Source organism: Amphiura filiformis, chromosome 17, assembly GCF_039555335.1.
Source record: "Amphiura filiformis chromosome 17, Afil_fr2py, whole genome shotgun sequence".
Classification (NCBI taxonomy): Eukaryota; Metazoa; Echinodermata; class Ophiuroidea; order Amphilepidida; family Amphiuridae; genus Amphiura; species Amphiura filiformis.
Genome location: NC_092644.1, coordinates 26,873,547 through 26,894,194, shown reverse-complemented (window position 1 = coordinate 26,894,194; position 20,648 = coordinate 26,873,547). Strand labels below are relative to the sequence as shown.

At 38.2% G+C, this 20,648-nt stretch overlaps 1 protein-coding gene across 1 annotated transcript in view; it reads right to left on the bottom strand.

Annotated features, from left to right (window-relative positions):
* LOC140137547 (centrosome-associated protein 350-like) overlaps positions 1-20,648 on the bottom strand; it is a 44,151-nt gene that overhangs the window by 19,949 nt on the left and 3,554 nt on the right. Inside the window, 13 exon segments of the mRNA XM_072159258.1 lie at positions 2,276-2,418; positions 2,858-3,126; positions 3,628-3,841; positions 4,496-4,645; positions 5,111-5,283; positions 6,128-6,508; positions 6,943-7,264; positions 8,273-8,679; positions 8,682-10,124; positions 11,299-11,349; positions 13,806-14,004; positions 15,059-15,102; positions 18,526-18,668. Of these exon segments, the coding sequence (XP_072015359.1) occupies positions 2,276-2,418; positions 2,858-3,126; positions 3,628-3,841; positions 4,496-4,645; positions 5,111-5,283; positions 6,128-6,508; positions 6,943-7,264; positions 8,273-8,679; positions 8,682-10,124; positions 11,299-11,349; positions 13,806-14,004; positions 15,059-15,102; positions 18,526-18,613 (3,884 nt within the window). The 5' untranslated portion in view covers positions 18,614-18,668.

Genomic DNA, 20,648 nt, shown 5'->3' with positions numbered 1-20,648 from the left:
GTGGGTGTGTGTGCGTGCGAGGTGTTGGGCGTGGGATGTATGTGGGGTAGGGTGGAGGAGGTTTGTAGGACTATTATAAGATCACATTTAAATCGGAAAGTATTTCATTTGGAGGCTTTTGGGAAGGAAAGAAAGAAAGAATTAAATTAATTAATCAAACATAGAGAAAGAAAGGAAGAAAGAAAGACAGAAAAATAAATCAAAAATGTGAAAAATAAATCAAAATGTATACTTCATGTATTTATGATAAACAAATATTTTCACCGGGTTCACCGTCGCAAATAATAAATGAAACAGAAAAAGTAATACCGCCTGGGAATCGAACCCAGGACCTCATGTTTACAAGACCTATGCCTTAACCACTTAGCCACGTGAGCTTCGTGATTAAGCTGCTTGCAATTTGAACCTATAAGCGGTCACTTCAATCCTTTTCCACGTTCATGTTTTTATTTATTTCAAATGTCTTTCGTTCATTCATTCATTCATTCATTCATTCATTTTTCTTTCCTTCTTTCTTTCTTTTTTTCCTTTTTCCTTTTTTCTTTCTTTCTTTCTTTCTTTCTTTCTTTCTTTCTTTCTTTCTTTCTTTCTTTCTTTCTTTCTTTCTTTCTTTCTTTCTTTCTTTCTTTCTTTCTTTCTTTCTTTCTTTCTTTCTTTCTTTCTTTCTTTCTTTAGTTATTTTTTATACAAAGAAAGAAAAAAGAAGCATAGAAAATAATGAATGCATAATTTAGCAATGATTCACTTAATTAAAACACGAATAGTCAAAGGGTGTAAAGTGTAAACCCATAATGGTAATCTGTAATGGTAAACTGCTACATTGAATAACGTGCATACTGAGCAGTTTACCCTGCATTGATATTAATATATACGTATAGATATTTATTTCTATTCAAAATGGCAAACTGTTAACAAATGTCATAAATGCGATCAATTTGTCATTCCTTTTGTATTCAAACATTCTCAATTGGTATAGCCAATGTAAACTAACGTCACGCTTCATGAGACGCGGCCTAAAAACCATAAAATGTCGATTTTGGACCATTTTGTCATTATGGTAAACTGATGCACTTTGCCATTTCCACTATACAGGTTTACACTTTCCCGATACTTGACTACTATAAAAGACCAAAACTGGTTACTTGATTATGAAATGACAGCGTGGCATAACGGCTTAGACCTTCGACTGATAATCTTTTGACTATTGATTGATGTGAATGGTTCGAGTCCCTGTGGTCGCCGATTTTTCTTTAAGTGTATTTAATTGTTGTTTTTTTTTTTCTCACCGCAAAAGCGTATTTTATTATAAATAATATTCAGAAATGAGTTGTTTCAAATTGTTACATCATAATCTTTCTGATTCGTTCGGATAGGCCTATACTCAGCAAAGTTTTACAGAAAACATTTACATGTTAGGTTATATTATAAAGGGTACAGAACGTTTTAATAAAATTCAAAAACATTTTAGAAAACATGCTGCAAACATTGTAATATTTCTTTAAAATTATATTTGTAGTATTTTTGAATTAGGAGACAAAAACGAGATTTGACTCAGTATCATACAGTAGAGTCATAATTACGAAATGTGTGTAATTTAGCAAAGGAGGTGTTTTCAGTGACCATTCCCTAAATATTCCAACTTCTTTATCAACAATTTTATTATGATTCGAATGAATATTATATACTTCCAAATCGTGTGCAATACGAAGCTCATACAACATTTTGTTTTTAAAAAATGGGACAAAAATGACATTTTAGAGCAGTTTAGAGCCATAATTACGAAACGTGTGTAGTTTAGCATAGGGGATGGTTTCAGTGACCACTCCCTAAATAAACCAATTTCTTATTCAACAATTTTGTTATGATTCCAAAGCCCAATATCCACTCTCAAATCGTGTGCAATATGAAGCTCATACGACATTCCGTTTTTGAGTTATGACACAAAAACGAAATTTATATGAAATATTTTGCATTCGGTAGAGACAATCAACGAAATATGTCTTGCAACGCGTGCGTGTGAATAACGGAAAACTCTCTCCCCCTCTCCCCCGTTCAATGTTGGGAAATACCAATGTCTTCAGCGGTTTCCCAATGTGTTCCAACATTGATTGATGGGGAGAGGGAAGGGTAAATCATTGTTGTAGATGTCATGCTTGTTTCCAGGCAAAATATACGTCATTTCCATGATCATATAAAAATCTGCACGGGATTTCGACAGAGTGTACCAAGCGTTCCAAGGACTTTTTTCGTAGATTGTAGTATAAAAATGTCATACCTTTCAAATTCATCCGATTTAAATGAGTTGAGTGTCTTGTCTGCGTCCGATTTAACCTGCCCATTATCACTAGCGCCTCCTAGAGGTGACCTCCTTCCATGTCTGCTTGAGAGTTTGCTGTGGTGACTGGAGGGTACATTGGCCTGTAAAACAAGAATTGCAAATGGAATAAGAACAAGTTGGACAAAAATACTTAACAATGACATCAAAGCCTAGGTTCACAACCACTAGTAAAGAGAAACAACAGGCTGTATCAAAAGGATTTGGTAGACATCAGTTTATGGCCAAAATTGCACTACCTAATTGTAAGTTGTACTTGCTTAGAATGCAATCTTACAAAGTGTATTGTGTTTTAATTTATTATACTGTATTATTTATTATTCATATCCAATTACTGTTGTTGCTATGTAAGATGGAAAAGCATATGTGAATAAACTGCTTTGAATTGAATTAAACAACAACATGAACCTGATGCAATCAATTTAAATCTCCAAGTACTTCATAAACTAATGGTATCATCTCTAAAGAATAATCTAAAAACAACATCTAAAAGTTATTGTTATTACAGTTATAAAAACACACCTTTACATCAGATTTCATAGAGGCACTCCTTGCACTCCCTGTAAAATCATTTTCATACGATATGCTCTCTGTAGGCCCTCCAAGAGATCGGCTATCCCTAGCCAACAATTCCCTCACCGGACTGCTGCCTTCGGTGGCGCTCGATGACTGGTACTGACTAGTGGTGCTAGACGCCTTCTGTCCAAAGTCTTCGTCATAAGAGTACCCAGTGGGGCTTTTACCTCTGGCACCGGGTCCAGATGCAGTCGCTGGAAGTTTTCCATGGTATACTGCAAAATGGACAAATTGTTTCAATACTGTTATTATCTGTTTCAACCATCACTCATCATCAAAAAAAATTCCTCAGGATTTGTCACATGAAAGTGGACCAAATTGCCACAGATTACCATACAATGTAAAACTGACAACACCTTGACTAAATCATCAGCACCAGGGTAATTTATTTGGGTGGTGCCTCACAACAGGTTTTATCTCTCAATTTTCCATGGGGCTAAGAATTCAGGGGTTTTTGTGCCCCGTTGTGACAAATTCAGATGGGGGGGGGGGAACTCACATAATATTAATAGTGGTTGCTAAAACTAGCCCATATGACAAAATGAAATCATTTGCAGTGTTTTTAGGGATTAAAATTAATTAAACTGCATCAAAGTTTATATCGCAGTTTACAGGGACAAAATCTTATATGGACGGGGACAGGCCCTTGGGAACTGATCCAGTAATGGGGACAAGTATTGAATGGGAGGAGACATGCCACATCACTTATCACTCACCTCGCTGTCCCTTATTAGCCTCCTGGTATTTCTTGGTGTAGATGTTGATCACGCTCAGCCCATCATTTAATGACCTATCCCATGATGGTGGGTTTCTTGCTCCCAATATACTAGCAGCCTTGTTATTTCTGGCATTGTTGAGTCCCTCTATGGAGGTAACCGAACCTTGGGGTCGCTGACGGAGACTGATCTTCAATGGGATTGTGTGCTTGAACTAGATATGATAAAAAAAGAGGTCATGTGAAGAGAAAGGTCAATATTTATCACCCTTGGTAAACTTGAGGACATTAGCATATTATCAAGTTGAAATTATAAGAAATCATTTTATTGCAAAATGTTTTAATAATTAGTCTGGGAAAATTGTACCTAGTTAGGTGAAAATTATGGTGCTATGCTTAAAAGTAGTTAATAATTAAAAATAATACTTCTCAAACTCGCCCCTACCCACCCTCTACCCCCATCATATACGATTCACATGTTTGTTCATTTATTTGTCTTCATATGAGCACAAGTATGTTGCTGTAAACCTTTGATGAGAGTGTACTTCTGCAATTTTAACAAGGCACCTCTACGCATCACATACAATGTTAATTCCACCACCACCACACACATCATTTGTACCTTGTTAACATCGCAGGAGTACGCTCTCGTCAAAGATTTACAGCTATTTACTATAAGATGTACATTTTTGTTTAGTAAAGCAGTTTAACCCAATATTCCAAAATACAAAAAATTCAACAAATGCTTCACTAAAAATGGAGCAGCATCGTGTTGATGTGTTCCAATCAGGCAAGTCATTATATGTCTTTGGTCTAGCCTATACATATACTAATACATTCCCTTGAAATGCTGGTTGGAGAAAACATACCTTGGGTATGTAGTTTTCCATATTGCTGCCTTCCTCACTGATCGGTCCTTCACTCAAGGTCTCCCCCTCAGAATCACCAGCCTCACCCCCACTGCTGTATAGACTAGTCTGTGGAGAATCCAATCCCTCATTAACGGCAGAAACATGGATCTGTAAAAGAAAGTATACAAGAGTAAATGATGTGTTTCAGCAACATTCCAAAAGTCAGTCCAGTATTTTATTCATAATTTCACTTTCTGTTTCAGCTAATGTTAAAATTGTAATTTTCGCATGATACATTTTTCACACTTTACCAATTTTCAAACTGTTTCCCCTGTTTATAAATTTGCAATTCTAAATTTCTTCCCATAGACCTATAAATAAAAGAAATATAATCATGTGTTGTTACTTTTGCAGTTTAGCAGCTTGAAAATAAAAGTAGCGCTAAAAATATCCACTTTTACATTATGCTCTTAAATCCTGGAATGTCTGTCTTGGTCAGATGACTCAACAGAAAAAGTTTTATTCCTCAACAGAATTACTAATAATATGGAGCTATCATCAAATGCTTTTATGACAAGTTTCAAAATCTATTTTAAAAAAAAATCTCAGACTTTGCTGAAGTCAAGTCCTCACCTGTGGTACTCTGCCTTGGATCTTATCTTTGAGGGTGGCACCAGATGGTAGTCTCCAGTCCAGTCTCTGCCTGACAGTGTGTCCTCTATACGCAGCCTGAATCTTGGTAGCTGCATCTGATTCTTGATTGCGAGCACCCGATACACTGGCCAGCTCTGACAAACTTCCTACACCTAAAAAAGTCATTAAAATCAATTCAATTTCTGAATAAAACGAAGAATAACCAAATTGAAGATAAGGATCATCATTGTTGATATTAATTTGATATCTATTTTGTCCACAGAAATAAAAAGCTGAGGATGCAGGTTTCAGCCATCTCTGTTCAAATTTTTCCCAACACATCACCTGCTTGCATGCAACACTTGCTGATTAGGTTTAATTTGAAATGTCTCATGGTGCAATGCACTGATTATGTCCAAGTAACGACACAATTGCATATATGCATCGTAAGATGTATTTGAGAAGGCGCACTTGGTGTAATATGCAATCAATAACATGTGCGAAGAAATCCAGAATTATTTCATTTGTTTCAATGTGACACATACTGGCAACAAGGATATGTCTAAATTGATCCTCCACAACTGACAATTCCATTTATACAGGATGGTAGAGGGGTTGCCTTTTCTATTATCCTTTTCTATATGTTTTTCCTAATCATGAGTGAAAGAGATATTAATTCCAGGTGTTAATTCCACCTGCAACACATTTTTTTCTATAGTTAATTTGGCTTCCTCAAGAGGCGTCTGTGTGTAGCACATATTCTATCAAAGGAGGTGCATATGTTACGTGTGATGCAACATGAAGTGAGTGCGCCCTACAGATGATCATGCATGTATCACACACCACCTTTGATCATGCATGTACATGTATCACACATAGAAGCTACTCTCTCCAGGAAGCCAAATTGACAATAGCATGTTATGAATGATTTAAAGAGAAGTCCCCTTCTTCACCAATACTAAAAGATAGGTCATTCAACTCAACATTTTTCTAACAAAATTGAGCAATTTCCCTTACCTGGCAAAGATCCAGTGAAGATGCGATAATCCCTGTCACTACCGACGAGTCGCTCATACCTAGTACTAGGAAGTTCCTCTTCCCTCTCATCAGACGGAAATCTCACATGCTTGCTCGCCTTATCAACAGAGGACGCCCCATTCATCGCCACATCAATGGGTGCTGGATAGGCCCATCTGTCATCCTGGTGCAATGAGTCCGCAGTAGGTCTTTCGGGACTTTTCGGTTTAGGGGAGTCGGTAGTTAATTTGCGGACTTCGCTTTCAATCTTCCCCTGCAGAGCACTGGCTGTGGCCTTCAATGCTTGGAGTCTTTCTGCTTTAGTCTTCGGTTTACTGCTGCTGGTAGCTACTGGGTGTGGTAGAGTCCAGGCATGTTGAACTATGAAAAACAAAACAATTTGGTTGCAACTTTCATTGTGTGTCCTTTTGGAAGTAGAACAACAACAATAACAACAACAACAAAACAACAACAACAACAACAACAAAACAACAACAACAACAATAACAACAACAACATTATTCCCAATTTGTACTATACATTAATTAGTAATTTGGGAAATCATTCTGAAAAACTTTTGATCTTGCAAGGCAATGTGCAAATGTCTATTAAAAGATGTTTGCTTTGTCCATATAATGATCCATACAATACACAGCAATGACAACTATGTTAGCATTTTCTCATTCAAATATTGGTCAAATTAACAAGTTTACATCAAGTACTATTCTGGAGAGAAGTTATGGACACAAAAAGAAAATTGACAACTATGGGTTATTGGGTTTAAGCATGCAATCTCTGATTTAACACAAAATTACCTGTTGTTGGTGGCGCCTGAGGCCTCTCTGGTGTACGGGTATCTGCAACAGCTGGTGTGGTATCCATCGCTTCTACAACATCTTCTTCCATTATTGTAGCAGGGACGTTTCGGTGATCCCCGTTTGCTTTTCCACCATCTGTTGTTATCCTTGTTACCACCACTTCAATTGGATCTTGACTAGACTCTCCTCCATGAATGGGCAAATGTAAGGGCATATCATGCGAGCCTTCGGTCTGTGGACTGGAACGAAGACTGCTGTCACTGCTGCTTGAAGTGCTCCATACGCCTTTGTTTTCCTTGTCAGAACTGGTGACATCAAGCTGTATGGTGAAGAATGAAAGTAATGAAATAAACTGATATTTTGTCAATTATTATTGGTGGCATGACAAATATTATTCCAGGGGAGGGCAATTGGGGTAAAATCCTAAAATTTGGCTTTTTGGATCAAAATGAAGAAATCTAATGTTTTATTTTGAAAGGAGGGGTGGGGATTCAGATTGGACCCTCCTCACCCACATGCTGCCACTGTTGATTATTATACTGTGTATCGAAATATCTTATACAAGTTCTACATGTAGACATATTGCATACTCAGGTTACAGGCCTGTACTGTAGTGTTTAGATTTTTACAGATTCAGTTATGAAATAAAGTGGAATTTATATAACTCGATCACTGAGCTATTGCGATGCACCACTTCTGGAAAGCGATTTTTAATCGCCGAATTTTGAGATGCATCGCTCGTTGCTTTCACATTTATATACTTATCATGGCGAAAGCGATTGCAGACAAGAATTAAAATGTTCTTAATGTCACAAAATTAATTAATTCAATACCAAAAGTTAATAATCGAGAAAGAGAAATCAATTAGCAAAATTAGATCCAGTTGATTGGAAATGATTGGTTGATGCATTCACGACAGTGTCACATGTCAAGCGATATAGCTGGGATGTTGAGATTTCTTCAACACGCAAAAGCGACATCGTTTTTGCCTCAGCAATTTGAATCAACTGATCGGCTCAAAGCTCTGGAAATGTAAGTAAACACTGAGCATGCGTGAGAATTGTTTTTCTGCAGAAGCGATCGAGTCAGCTTAAGAAACCAAATCGACCTATGCTTTCATACACACTAAAAGGAAGATTGTTTCAAATTGATAAATACCAGGTGTGACAGAATTACTCCATGTATCATGACTTGCAACAAGTAATCATGTTAACAAGTCTCTCAATTCCAGAACTTCTAACTTACAATGTGTCTTTATGAAGCCAACAACACAGTTCACCTGTTAAAAAAAAATGTAAAAAACTTTCAAAAAATGCTATGCACTTACCCGTTTAAAGTTTGTGTGAGCAGGACGCTGTCTTGTTACACGAGTATCCGTAGGGGCACCCGCTGGTTCTTTAGAGAACGTCTCACCCAATCTTTGTGTATCATCCTTTACCACTCGCTGGCTAATCTTTGCACTTTCCTTTTGTTTCTTGAACAGTTCTTCCAGCTGCTCCTTCTTACGCTCTTCAGCCTCTTGTCGTTGTCGTTTCTCATCCTGCATCTTCTTCTTGCGCTCCGCTCGCTGTTTGGCCATGTACTTTTGCACATCGTTGGCATTGTAATGTCGTACCCGTTGCGCCGGTAACGTTGCTTCCAGTTCCTTTCGTGTGCGATTAACCTTTGTCTTTCGAGATACTTTACCAGTTCTGGGGCGCTGCTGCTCCTTTTTGATGTTATCTTCGGTATGTCTTGTTCACTTTCGTTGTCAGATTCTTCCAAGTGAAGATCTTCAAGAATGTCCTTTGCCTCAGATGGAAGCTTATCAACATTTGGAACGGGACTTTCATTTCTTTCCCTCTCATCATCCCCGTCTTCTTTCTCCGATTCTATGGTATGCTCGGATAACTCTTCCTCCTCTTCATCCGATTTTGGTTGTTGATCTTTACTTGCTGGATGTCCAACTGATTCTGACGTTTCTGTGTCTCTTGTAGGTGGAGAATGAGGCGTTGGTTTCTGCACTTTTGGTGCCGGGCCTAGTACTTTCAACACAGCCTTCTGGCCGTCCCTCCACGACGTGGTTGAAATGATTCCCGTCCTTATCGGCTTCTTCAGTTTCTTAGTTTCGGAAATCTTTTGGACTTTTCTGACTGGTTTGGTATTTCCTTTTACATGAGATCGAGATGTTCTTGTATCAGCTCTTTGCTGAGGCTGACTTCTACTTGGTTGCAATGCTCTATCACCAGTGCCGTCACTATGTAATCTGTCTCGAGTACTCTTGGATGCTCGTTTACGAGTTGTCTTTTTCCCGGCCCGATCTTCGCTAACGATGCTGCCATCGGGCATTCTAAACCTAGTTTCTATTTCGTTGAATCCTTTGTAAGCTGGTGCCGGTGGTGCCGATGCCACCTTTCGTACTGGTGCCTTATTTGGAGCTGTCTCAAATTCCGCTGGTCTTTGCAGACCATTGACCACAACCGGGTCATCATCCCTGTGCCACGTTCTTGGCGTTGGATCGTTAACGAGAGAGGATTTCTGGTGCTCAATCTTCTCTCGTAATCTTTCCATGTGCTTGGACTCATTAGTTCTTTTATGCGTAATGGATTCTTGACTGCTGTGCTGACTATCGTGCAGTTTATCGCCAGGCTGGCTTCCGTACATCCTTTCGTATGCCGACACATAATTGTTTTGAGTCCTGTGCTTTGTACTGTGCCTATGTGTAGATGACGTTGGATACGAGTCTTGTGACTGTGGCAGGGGAATGTCATTAAGCACTCGAATCTCAGTGCTATTGTCTATTGATAAATTAGTCGGACCATTATCTAGTATGGCATGACTAGATGGTGACTTGTGGGATGATTGCGCCTGTTCTCCACGTGGTGGGGAAGAGAAACTAGACGGCCTTTGATAATCAGTAGGTCTACTCAGAGTTCTCAGCAGAGCAGCTCTGCGTTCCTGCTCTCTCAACTGAGTCCTCAGCAACGTTTCTTCATACAGTGGAGGTCTAACTCCTCCGCTTCTTGAGGACGATATCCTGTTCTCTATTCTTTGGAGTTGTGGATCGTTGTACTGTATATGGGGGTGGTTAAAATGCGGTTGAGGTTGATAGTTGTTCATTGTCAATGCTGTCGATGGCTGACGATGAGGTGGGTGGCTGGACTGGGAATGTTGGTACTTGTCCCTAGGTGTTGGTACATCTGGAATAACAATAACATACACAATGTACAATTTAAGACTTATTTAAGGTAGTACTATACCCCCTGATAAATGTTGTGACTAATTATGCATTTTCTCAAAAAATAACTACACACTGGTAACAAAAGTTATGTATATTATAGGGGCAAGGAATCCGATTACTTCACTGAAATGTCAGTGATTCAAGACAAGTGGTTCATTATATATGTTAAGAAATGAGGTACATTCTAGCGGCACCTCTTATCACAAATAACGTACTGCTTGTCCTGAAATTCCAGTGTAGTAACTGGATTCCTTGCCCATATAATATACATAACTTTTGTTACCAGTGTGTTATTATTTTTTTTGTTGAGAAAAATGCAAAAATAGTCACAAATTTATCAAGGGGTGTAATACCACCTTAATTCATTCCTATAAGCAAAGTGTACATAATTGAGCATCTTTGCTCATACTGTGAGGACAAGCAACTAGAGTAGGCTGCTTTTATCAACAGAACCTGACCATAACCTTGTAAAAGTTAGCAGTATGTAGACTGATATTGAACTTAAAAGTTCAGAATCTGTATTGAGCAGCAAAGTAACCGGGATTACGGATATGACCTGCCCGCCTGCTGTCATGTGACTATCTGCGTGTTTACACTGAGCACTCTGTATTTTTACCCGGTATTACCTGGTAACCCACAATTTGATTCAGGCAATAACCAGCACGTTTCTACTGATGCTTAAAATAAGGGTTGTGGTGTGTACCGGAAGTACTGAAAATGTTTTCAAGACCCCCAAGCTGCTTTTAAGGTCACGATGTGATACATAAAATATACATAAAAGAAGTTCAATAGCCAGCAACCGTTAACCGTTGTGTTTCTACTGGCAGAAATACCGAGTGTCACACCGCATGGTCTCTACCTCACGAGGTGAATCACAGTAGCCGGGTGTCCACCCCGCATCACTCTGAACTGATCTGTTTCCACTCTAAACTAAACCGCATTACACGCCAACCGTTCCCCAGTAGAAACACGCAGTATGTGACTGGAGGACTGTAAACATGCTGAATAAAGATGATGCAAAATGATGGCCTCGTAAGCTTCATCGCTGGTGAATAAGCCGATATATGCTTATATCGTACAAGTTAAGATGTAGCATAGCAATATTGATATGATCAGTTTTAAACTTTTCTTACCAACAATTGTGACTTTCTTGCGTGGTTTGTCTCGGTCATGTCTTGACACCTGCAGCGGAACAAAAATGTAAAGATATTAGGTGTTGAAGAAATGCAACAAATTACACATATGAAAACTGTGGGTTATTTATATATTCTTAAACACTTGAGAACGTTCCTCCAATCTTATTGGTTCTTACCCAGCTTTACCCGTATGATATGACACCATATCACACGGGTCAGCGCGTGTGCGTCAACGCGATAAGCGTACTTGCTATTTGGACAATCGGAGGCGCACAGCAACAACGAGACTGATCGATTTTAAGCCCTAGGTAATTCCTTGCAAAATGTAGATTTAATTTGATTAAAATTTGTATGATATTTTATTTGAATTGAAGTGTTTAAGAATGAGAATAAAGGTATTGTTTTTCGCTGTCGTGCATCTATCGTCTCATTTAACAGGCGACATCATTATTTTTTGGCGTAAAACAACTCGGCTTTGCCTCGTTGTTTTACTTAAAATAATGATGTCGCCGTGTTATATGAGACGATAGATGCACTCAGGGCTAAAAACAATACCTTTATTCTCTAAATATTGGATGGCATTGAGGGTTGTATTATAATATAATGCACGCGCCATGAATGATATTCAACAAGCCGGGACGGCGAGTTGAATATCATTTATGGCAAGTGCAGTATATTCTCATACAACCCAAAATAAAGCCATCCAATATTATTATTATTATATAATACTAGAGTTAATACCCGTATGCGTAAATGATTATTAAGCTCGATATGCCCGTATGCATAACAGCAACATAGCCGGAGCCCACATGACCTTTGACCTCTGTTTGATGACCTTTGACCTCGGATGACATAAATTAATTAGTTTTGATGACCATTTATTTATTTATTTATTTATTTATTTATTTATTTATTTATTTGGATGACCTTTGACCGCAGATGACATTACTTATTTACCGATAATTAATTAAATCAATTAATTTATATAGTTACTTGTGTCTTCATTTAATGGGTTAATATAAAACCCACAGTGGAAGACATTGGTTTTATAGCAAGAGTTGGTATATTGTGCAAGGCCTATACATGATCAGAGCATAATAATCAGAGCTATTTATAAAACAGAGAGGGCATTCAGGGTGCCATGCCATGGTTACTGTGGATTTTGGATAAAACAAAAAAGAAATCATATTTTCGCCGATTTTGAGCCCAATTCTTTACCGATCTCAACCAAATGTGACCTCTGCATTCCCCTCACATCAAGGATTCCACCCACCGAGTTACAGCTCAATCGGACCAAGTTTTGAATTTGACCTTTGACCTTCGACCTCCGATTTTGACCGAAGGTAGCTTAGGACACTCCCCATATTTTGCTTGATCTCCCATATGAATTACAGCCCAATGGGACCAAGTTTAAAATTTGACCTTTGACATTCGACCTCCGATTTCGACCGAAGGTAGTCTAGGACACTCCCCCTATTTTCCTTGATCTCCCATATATAGCCCAATCGGACCAAGTTTAAAATTTGACCTTTGACCTTCGGCCGCCGATTTTGACCGAAAGTAGCTTAGGACACTCCCCATATTTTCCTTGATCTCCCGTATAAATTACAGCCCAATCGGACCAAGTTTAAAATTTGACCTTTGACCTTCGACCTCGGATTTCGACCGAAAGTAGCTTACGACATTCCCCGTATTTTTCTGCATCCCCCGTGCGAATTTGGTGAGGCTCGGATCAAAACTGACGGAGCCTTTGGCACACACGCACGCACGCACGCATACACGCACACAACATTAGGCAAATTATAGTAAGATGAAGCTTTTTCTATGCGCTTTCAGTACCAAAGTATCAAACTAAACATGCTGGTGCCATTTGGAATCCAGTCGTTTAGTGCACTCATTTTCATCATGTTTGCCGGCGGTACAAAACAACATGAACAAACTGCGTAACTCAATCAATTACACCTGCTTTGGTCTCTCCGTGTGCGAGGTATGCCGCGTAACGCGCTACGAGTTGCGAGCGACAACGCAAAATGTGCGCGCCCATTCAGTATCAAAACATCTTGCACGGTGTTACCGTTGAGTATTGAAAATTTGTGGTATAGCTAAAAGCTTCGTATTATATAATAATAGAGGATATTGAACAAACATCACTTTTGCTGAAGCATACAAGTATATAACTTTGAGCGTGTCATATGTATACAGGTCATGAACAGGGTTGGCATTGGCGACTGTGATTTGGTAGCCCAATTGGGTGTCTTTTGAAGATTTTGAAGCGATTTTCGACAATTTCCTGTCCCATAGAAAGCAATGGCTATGAAAAAAATATTGGGTGACTTTATAACAACTATAAAATGTACTGACTTTTCATACTGTACTTTAATTTCACCTGCAAAACCTATTTCCTACAGGAAATATTTGTGATACAAAACTGAAGTTCTGTCCTGCACCACCTGCAGTGTTTCACATTTCAAAAAAAATTTTCTCCTCTGCCTTTCTTACCTTATTATTATTGCCTATCTTGAGTGACGGCACCATGTCAACTGGGACTCTGGACCCTTGCTGACCATAGTCGGATAACTCCCCATGACTATAATCTGATATGTTATAACGATGAGGACTTGAGTGCACATCCTGGCTCATCGGTGTCATGGAGGGCGCTCTGTGAAACTCTGCATCTTCTAATCTGGCCTCTGCATTCTGTAGCTATTGAAATACAATTGATGTAGCCACAAGAAATGGTATTACCTGTTTTATATTTTGTTTTGTATCATTTGGTCTAGCCAAAAACATTTCTCCTTACATTTTCTTATTATATTCCTAATATTTCTTAGGATATAATTTGAATTTATCTTCTTCCCGTAGCATTTATTTTCATGACTACTATTACATGTATACAACTACTGTTCGAATTAAGCCAAAATCTTCAACTTGGGCCATATGGCTCCTTGGCAGGGTTGAATTCATTTAATAATTTTGCATAGCAGTTTTTGGTTAATTCATCATACTCCGGATACTTCCGTATACTAAAGCACTATACAAAATGCTATACAAATGCAAAATTGGGTAGCAGTTACTTCAAAATATGGAGCAAACTGCTATGCGATACAGCCAAATTTGAACCCTGCTCCTTGGGTTTGAAATCTACGGCTGGACCCTCACCAATTTTCACGGACCCCAACTCAAATTGTACAATTTCTTAATGTTAAACTGGTCCACATTTAGGTGACACATTAAGACTTCAGATTCACAAATCAACAACAGGTCAATTGAGTCTTGTCTTGTTTAACTTTGGTAATAAAATTCCACTGGCATTTTTGGCCCACAGGGTATCGTATTGGTCGGCCTGCAGTAATATTCAAGGGCTTGTGGGTTCCCCTTATTTTAAACACTGCAAGTGAGTACATTTACAATTGTTGTTGTTATTGGTGTGTTGCCCTCACGACCAGATTTGTGGAAAAGCATGCGTCAGCTTTTTCTTCTTTTATTTTTTGATTAAGTTAGAAAATTTAGCAAAATATTCGAGAAAAATCAAAATCAGACAAAAAAATTTTTTCAATATTTTTGCTGAAACCAACCTAAATAGAAAATACAGTCAACAGTGTGTTTTCCTCACTTTTACAGTTTTAAAAAATAATATTGACCTCTCATCGTAAGTTTAAAATGGCTGAGTTGGTGTATAAAAAAGATTTCCCAACCCTACCCAACATATTTATGGCCCAATTATTATTCTGACAGTATTATTCAGTTTGACACTTACCACTCTCTTGGCTTCAGCAATGTTGTTCCAGGCATTGGAAATTCCTGTACAAATATACGTAGAAGACAACCCTGTTAATTATTTCCACTGTAGTGAAAAATGTCAATTCTTACAATGTTGTTAAAGTTGATAATGAATGATCATGTTACACAGGTAGTCCTTAATTGTATGGGTTAATACATGAGCATCATAAACCATATCATGTCATTTTGTTCAACTGAAATAAATGACCTTATTAATTAAAATGTAATTGATTCCTGAACAGCCCATTCATGTTGACCGGTAATGATAACTAGACTAGAGTCGCATAGTTGAGGTACGTTGGAAATGGGACTGCAAGCTGCCCCACGCTGATTCCAGGAAGTCTGTTGTTGTTAACTTTCACTTCCCTGTCATTTAGCACATTGTCACTCAGTGTTGCCAAATCTGTTAACTAGTAGCCCAACGAGGTCACTTTAGAATGGTATCTACTACAATTTTCCATTTCCTGTCCGGTATAAGTATAATCTAATGGTTTTAAGAGAAAAATTGGGTGACCTTTCACCCTGCAACTCTGTGACTACAAATTGTGGGCATTTCTTCGCCTATAGAAAATGACAGTTATAGGATTGGGCCACTTTTCCGAGATTTGACCTGTGATTCAGGAGCCCTGAAATTAGTTGGCAAACCTGACTCAGACTGTAGTTTGTTAGTATTTACATATAGACGGGCTACACCGAGTATAAAATAATGTTATGTGTGTGTGCACACTAATGAGGTTTACTCTCATTATCAGAATAGATTGAACAACAGACAGTACACTGGTACTGCACTGGATTGAATGTCAAACCATCCCTGGGAATAAGCAATTGCACTCTCGCCCTGGCGGACTCGGTGGCTCTTTGCAGCCATGTGGGCTCCGCAAGCAATTTGAGGGCATCGTCTTCAGAGGAACTGAGCCAGTTGTAATGGAAAGCAAATTTAACATTTCATGCACACAATTAAGTAGACAGGAAAAAAGTTTACAAAACATTTTGGACCAGCATGAAGGTGTATCAACTATCTGTATCAAATTACTCAAGAAATTTTAACTTGCATCAAATCACACTTCTTTCTAGGCATACAGGTAGAAATAATTAATTTCCCAATAAGAATTTTCTACAAAAGTAGTGCTCAATATACATATCCAACAATTTCTTATGTGATTTCTTATTTGGAGAAACAAACTTCTCTGAATGCCACATTTTTTCCTGGCAAGCATTCTCCTCTAACTTAGCTAAATTCTTGAAATATTTCCATAATTCCATTTACTATACTTTTTCTGTATCCTTGAATGAGAGGAATAATTTGGTACATTCTTTTTAACCAGATTTGGGCAATTTTGAAATTTGTTCTCTGTGTTGACCTTTGACCTTGAATATGACCGGAGTGCCGGGAATTATTTTTTGTTAACTTCTTGAATATGATATAGGATCATATAAGGGAAGCTAAAAAAGTTGGTTTGGTAGAATCCTGGGAGATGCACATTAAATCCCGGTATAAAATGTTATTTCAGAATCAGAGTGATCCCACCAAGGCACAAATGGTCAGCAATTGTTTCAAAATGGCAGACCCAGAAGTAAGCTTAAATAATAAATATATCACAACTTTGTTTCATCCAAAATTTGTCTCCAATAAATGCTCCCCTTTGGGCATTTAAATAAGAGTAAATATGGAACATGCATGTTACAATCGGACCGATCACCTTTTTAACAAATTCTGATAAATTTTCTATATCTGTAATAATATTTCAAGGACAGCATGACCACAAACCACCTACAACCCGTGCATGCATATATTGCACTATGTTCGGATAGTGAGACTGATTTATACAAAATTATTTGGAGAACCCTTACTTTAGCCCATTGAGACTTATCGGTGATCCAGTCCACTCAGGCTGAAGTCATATATTCTTTTTACAAAAGTGAGATATTATTAGGTTTGTGCCCTCCAAACCCCATGTTTATACCTGATTTGGTTACAAAGTTACACATTTTTACAGAATGAATGCACAAGTAGACACAAATTCAGAAAAAAAGGCTTCAAAGTTTGGTATACTTTTTTACAAGTCCTTTTTCAACAACTCATTTTCTCTCCAGAGCAATGGAGGGTTAGAAGTGAGGTATAGTATTATGGAACTTGGTAGGTATGTAGACTATGGGAATGCTCTCCTCTATGGAGCAAAATTTAAAAAAACATTGCTTATTTGCAGTCTCTCCAACATAAAGCAGCCAAGCTCGTGACATATTCTATGCCACTAGACTTGATAGTCCCACACCATTGATGCATGTAATCTTCACTTGTTACCAGTAAGAGATCGAATCAAATTCAAATTTTGTCTGTGTGTCTTCAAATGTTCGCATGAATCTGCTGCTTCATACCTCACTGAAATAATCGCATACAGAACACGTTTATCTGAACCCATCACAAGATCCTCTATGGATACCAGTCTTCTGAACACACACAATGGTAAAAATCCCAGCGGAGACTGACAAGTCTTTTCATTCCGCTGGTCCAGTATTGTGGACCTGCCTCCTGTGTACCATCAGGGAGGCAACCTCTGTGGCAACATTCAGAAAATTGCATAAGGCTCATTATTATCCTTTTTAATTCAGGGACTGTTCATTCTGAAACTGTTGTTTCTGCAGTTTTTCACTTAGCGCTTTGATCTTTTGTAATAGCGATTTATAAGCTCTTGTATGCATACATTCATTCATTCATTCATTCATTGCATCATTCACTGACAGTGTGCTTAAATTAGAAGAAATACTTCCAGTTGATACTCCTGGATAAGCCAAGAAATCCTCGTGTGAAGCTTAGGCCAAAAAAAAATTGTTTGTTTGTCCACGTCCGACCGACCATGTACCCTGGTCCAGGCCTTATATTAAGTATGCCTGGACCAGGAGCTAAAAGGAGCTCCTGTTCCCAAAGATGGCTCCTGGTCCTATAGTTTACAGTGTAAAACATTGGACACACAATGAGCCAAAACTGGGCAACCATGGGGTAAAAAAAGCCTGGGTGCCTGGTTAATATAAGCCTTGCCCTGGTCCCGACCGTGTTTTTTTTTTTTATTTGCGTTGAATGTGCTAGTAAAACAGTGGTTAGTATAAATTTAAAGAAAGAAAATGTAAAGAAAATGAACAGTAGAACATGCAGAACCATCTCAAGAGTTAAACCAGTAAAGTGCTGTGTGTTTTGATTTATTTTTAAACAGTCTTCAAATTGTCAGTTTCAAGTGCAATATCTGTAAAAAAAAAATCCGACCTACCAACCCAACTGTTTCATAAGCCTCTATGGACAAACAAACAATTTTTTTTGGCCTTATTTCCACCAGGGTCCAATAGAGTGGTAGGATACAGTTATCAGAACTGTGGATGGTCTCATTACAAACAGTTCTGACAATTTAACATGCACACTGCGCAGCTGTGCATAATGCGATCAACACTCACCTGTAAGGGACTGGTCATGGTGTGGATACGGGGCTCGTTGCACTGGCATTGGATCCACCACCCGCCTGGCTCTTATTCCAGCTGACATTGTGTGTGATCGCTAACTAGACAGCCATTGGAAACTGCTGCCTGCTTAGGGTACTCTGAAATTCAAACAACAGAAATACAACATATACATGTAAGGTACAACGTAAGCTATTTAGTAAATAAATAACATGTATATCGTCCAAACTTTCTAAAAATTTGGTGAAAGAGCCTCAAGGAGGCCCTTATTATTTGTAAATTTGTTACAAATTAACTATTCATTTCTCTGTAAATGCAATTACAAAGGCTTTGTCAACACATCATAAAAACAGGAGCTTGCCCCTAATACTTTTGTAAACGACTGATGGAGAAGACTAGCCTTCTAAACCTATATCAGATGAACCAAGTCATGGTCAGAATTCATTCCACCATTACTGGGGGCTATCCGCTGTAACTGCCAAATTAGATGGAAATACGCTGCTTGAAAAGTCTTATAATATTGTCTTACATTGTAAACTTTCAGCACCTTTTGTCCCACAGGTGATCACTGTTTGACAAATTCTGATGCCCTAATTCAACACATCGCGACACATGGACAGTCGGTCAGGCAATATTTACAAATATATGCCGTGTGCCGAGTCCTCCAATCATTGACAAAGGCTAATATTTCCGCATTTCTGCCATAGGCAACACAAGTGAGGTACATGTAAGCTTGACCTATTAGGCCTAATCACATTTGGCTCTCCGTTTCAATATTTTTGTATTTTCTTTAAGCCCAAAGCCTTACCCCTAGCTTGAAGAAAGTTGGCAATTTGTTTATAAATGATAACCAAGAACTTTTTAACATGTATGTCTTTTCATCACAACAATTTTAGAAACAAAGCAAATAAGAAAAATTAGAAAAATATTTGAAAATCTCTAAAAATGATTGCACTTGTAGAACTGTTTACTGTTTTACAGTACAAAATTTCACCAAAAGTTTAAGGGTGTCTACGTTTACATGTTTCACGTTTAACTGACCGTAAAATGCAGTATCCGTTTAGGAAAATCACTAAACGTAATTTTTTTTTTTTTTTTTTTTAAATTTTTTTTCAAAGTTTTCGGAAGTTTTTTTTCGACTGGACCTACCGTCAGATTGTGTGTAATAAACGCCCCAGAGGCGTTGTATTTTTCCAAAAGGGGCCGCTTTTATTGGAAATGAATTGAAAAAAGTGAAAAAAACTTTAAAATCGGGTTAAATTTCCCGATGGTGCTCCTGTAGAAAGGAGGGATTTACACAAGTACCTAATAATGGCGGCGCCCACAGAACAGCGTGTTAATGATATCTTCGTGGTAAATACAACAAATTTACACCTGTAAGTACATCATCAAGCAATAATCTGGTGAAATTCTACCATAATTAGAGAATGAAATGGATGGAAGTTTGAGTCGTAGTAGGTTTTGTCCATGCAATTGAATTGAAAAGCTTACTCAAAGTCAAACAATATGGCATGGAAATGTTTGCATTTTTGTCAATTTTTCATTGAAAATTGGAGAGGGCGTTTATCAGAGGGGGAGTGTTTATTACAGACAATACGGTAGGTCCAGTGGTTCTGCAAAGTCGCCGAAAACTTAGAAAAAAAAAATTTAAAGATTTTTTTTTTTTTTTTTTATATGTTTACACGGTTAACCTACCGGATTGTGGTCCGTTTAAACGGTTAGACAAATAACCGTTAATTTGCACCCCTAGTCTCTTTGCATGTATAACTTCAAGATGTGGCCACGCGTTTTGAACTCGCCACCCAAAAATGGTGGTGTTGTTACGCTTTTCCAAATCGAGACTCGTTCAAATTGTTATATCTCTGCTTAAACAAAAGGTATTGAAGTGTGTTTGGTGTCATGTTGTAGCTAAATGTGTGCCCTAAAAGACCTCCAAAGGAGAATTGTTTATCAGCTAAGATAGTGGAGTTAGAGTTGTTTGAGTTCAGAATGACCGAGGTGGGGGATGAGGCGGTGGCGGATGAGGCGGTGGCGGTATGTGCAAAGTCTATGGGAAATAAAGATTTCGTGTGTGTGCGTTGAATCAACTGATCATATCTTTGCATCCATATGGGCTACAG